The 2,557-nt window shown below is 40.3% G+C and overlaps 1 protein-coding gene across 1 annotated transcript; it reads right to left on the bottom strand.

The window, feature by feature from the left end:
* Nucleotides 1-641: 641 nt before the first annotated feature.
* On the bottom strand, nucleotides 642-1,674 carry LOC117545169 (proline-rich protein HaeIII subfamily 1-like). The gene is made up of 2 exons (XM_034214858.1): nucleotides 1,548-1,674; nucleotides 642-1,374 (listed from the first exon to the last, which is right to left on the bottom strand). The coding sequence occupies exons 1-2, from the start codon at nucleotides 1,641-1,643 to the stop codon at nucleotides 979-981; spliced, it is 492 nt and encodes a 163-aa protein (XP_034070749.1). The 5' UTR covers nucleotides 1,644-1,674; the 3' UTR covers nucleotides 642-978.
* Between the last annotated feature and the right edge of the window lie 883 nt (nucleotides 1,675-2,557).

Genomic DNA, 2,557 nt, shown 5'->3' with positions numbered 1-2,557 from the left:
ACGACATGCTGACTGCAGTGGGGTTCGAACCTGTGACCCCCTGTTCCCAACACCAAGGCTCTATCCACTGCGCCAAAGCTGGGGAACAATAGTCTTGCAAGGGGGGGGAAGAAAGGAGAAGAAGGGGGTAGAAGGGGGAAGAAGAAAAAAGAGGGAGAAAGAGAGGAAAAAGAGGAGAAAAAACGATTCTCTTGCTCCCTGTTTCCCTTCTGCATGTAAAAGTATTTATATACAGAAGTACTTTAATAAAGACCAACAACGTATGCGTTTGTTGACTAATAACACTTGTGTTATGCAGTTAACTATTAACACATTTCTATTAAATATTATATATTTCTAATAAATATTAAGTAAAACGTATCTACTTCTTTCAAGTTTATTACATACAATTATTATTATTTTCTTTATCAGGGATAGTTTTGAAGTAACCAATATTGACCTGCTCATGGTTTGTGTGCTGTGGACAAATACTTAAATGTAACCATTACATTTCATATGAACTAAGAAGGTATTGGTGTTATAATGTATTTCTTTTAACAAACAAAGAGAAAACCTATAGAAATTCTAAACATAGCACTCCACTCAATTATTGGACAGTCACGTACTTGATAGAACCAAACCTTTATTTGAAAGTAGTTCAACTTAATAAAATGTAAAACAACCCATACAAGTAAGTAAGGTGCAGTATAACAAAATAACACTCTAAATGGGTTTTAACATCAAATAAACATTATCATAAACTTAATAAAATATATACATATCATATATATAAATAAATATCAAACTATACACCGAACTATATACATAAATAAGTGTCTAGTGTCCATGCCTCTGGTGGGGGGATATACATTTTGTTATGTCCTCCAACCATTGTTCCTTTGGCACAATGTAGTTCACTACTCCCTGTACTGGCTGTGTCCAGTGTCCGCTGTCCCAAAGCTCCCACACCTCCACACGTGTTGGGCAGTACTTTGCGGGTCAGTGTTTGGCTGTATGGAGCAGGAGCAGGACTAGGAGCAGGAAAAGTAGAGAGAGGCTGGCATTCAGAGCCTGTGGAGCAGCGACCAGGACAGGAACCTGTGAGCTCACTGGAGTAAATATCATGGAGCCCAAAGGTGGAGCAGGGAAGAGCTGCATCTCCACCTGAGGGCCAGAGGGTGGAGCAGGGAAGAGCTGCATCTCCACCTGAGGGCCAGAGGGTGGAGCAGGGAAGAGCTGCAACACCACCTGAGGGCCAGAGGGTGGAGCAGGGAAGAGCTGCATCTCCACCTGAGGGCCAGAGGGTGGAGCAGGGAAGAGCTGCATCTCCACCTGAGGGCCAGAGGGTGGAGCAGGGAAGAGCTGCATCTCCACCTTGCTTTGATGCTTTGTGATCTGGAATGTGACAACAGCGAAGTTGAGGCATTTATTAGAAATGATCTATAGCAGTTAATGTTTCCAGATTTATAACCGAACACATTTATAATAAAAACTAGTTTGTAATGTTATTGTTTATAAGAGAGTTTAACAAACACGGAAATCAAATACACAGTCACGTTATGTTTGACCTTTTTGGTTGAGTCCATCTTTAAGATGGAACCAAATGTGGAGGTGATGCTGGCCTTGATATGGTCCATGTGGGAGAGGATATCCCTGCCGTACATGGACAGCACCCAGAGACTGCTTGGGAGGAGGCTGGGCTCTGGGGGTAACTACTGGGGGTGTGATATAAAATGTATGCATGAAGCATTTCTTAATCTGAAACTATCATCATTATGTTTTAGTCTGGAGTGAGTCACTCAGTGTAAATCTTTTGATTGATAATATTTGCACCAGTAAATTGTAAATGTTCAGTAATATACTTATCATATGTGAATAATAAGTAATAAGTACATATGTTTCTATACTTTACCTTCTGACAGAGGTCATGTCACTTCCGTTTCCTTGGAGCGGGTTTATCCCTCCTGAAGGCCAAAGCCTGTCCATCCTGCATCTCCCATTTCGTTATGGCTTATAGGTTTAGTGATCATCTAAACTTTAAGTAAAATAACAATGCAAGTGTTAGAGAGAACTACACTGCAAAGCGAACAACACTGACACCATGTTAACCATTATTTACACAGGTTATCTACACATATAATCATGAATAAACACACATCATGTTCATAAACGGTGAAGTTGTCCTTTTATCCATATATGATTGATGTGTGTATATTGAATTACAATTAATGTAATGTTATATACAGTATATAGCTATCTTGAATATATATTCAACAATATACTATATCCTTCCTGGAGCATATAACACACTTTATCATATCATAGTGAGCAACGATCCCTTATCTCACATAAATATATTTATATCATATAATATATGATATAAATATAGCAAAGCTCTCTGTCTACCGGGCCATTTTCGTTCCTACCCTCACCTATGGTCATGAAGGATGGGTCATGACCGAAAGAACGAGATCGCGGATACAAGCGGCCGAGATGGGTTTTCTCCGCAGGGTGGCTGGTGTCTCCCTTAGGGATAAGGTGAGAAGTTCGGTCATCCGGGAGGGACTCGGAGTTGAGC

This window comes from Gymnodraco acuticeps, unplaced genomic scaffold (genome assembly GCF_902827175.1).
Source record: "Gymnodraco acuticeps unplaced genomic scaffold, fGymAcu1.1, whole genome shotgun sequence".
Classification (NCBI taxonomy): Eukaryota; Metazoa; Chordata; class Actinopteri; order Perciformes; family Bathydraconidae; genus Gymnodraco; species Gymnodraco acuticeps.
Note: the sequence above shows the minus strand (reverse complement) of the source record. Positions and strands in the feature narration are given on the sequence as shown.

What these genes read in the sequence shown, in the direction of transcription:
- LOC117545169 (XM_034214858.1), bottom strand. Translation starts at nt 1,643, where the DNA reads ATGTACGGCAGGGATATCCTCTCCCACATGGACCATATCAAGGCCAGC. An exon ending in AGATGGACTCAACCAAAAAG is followed by an intron (nt 1,375 to 1,547) that starts GTCAAACATAAC and finishes GTCACATTCCAG; the next exon opens with ATCACAAAGCATCAAAGCAA.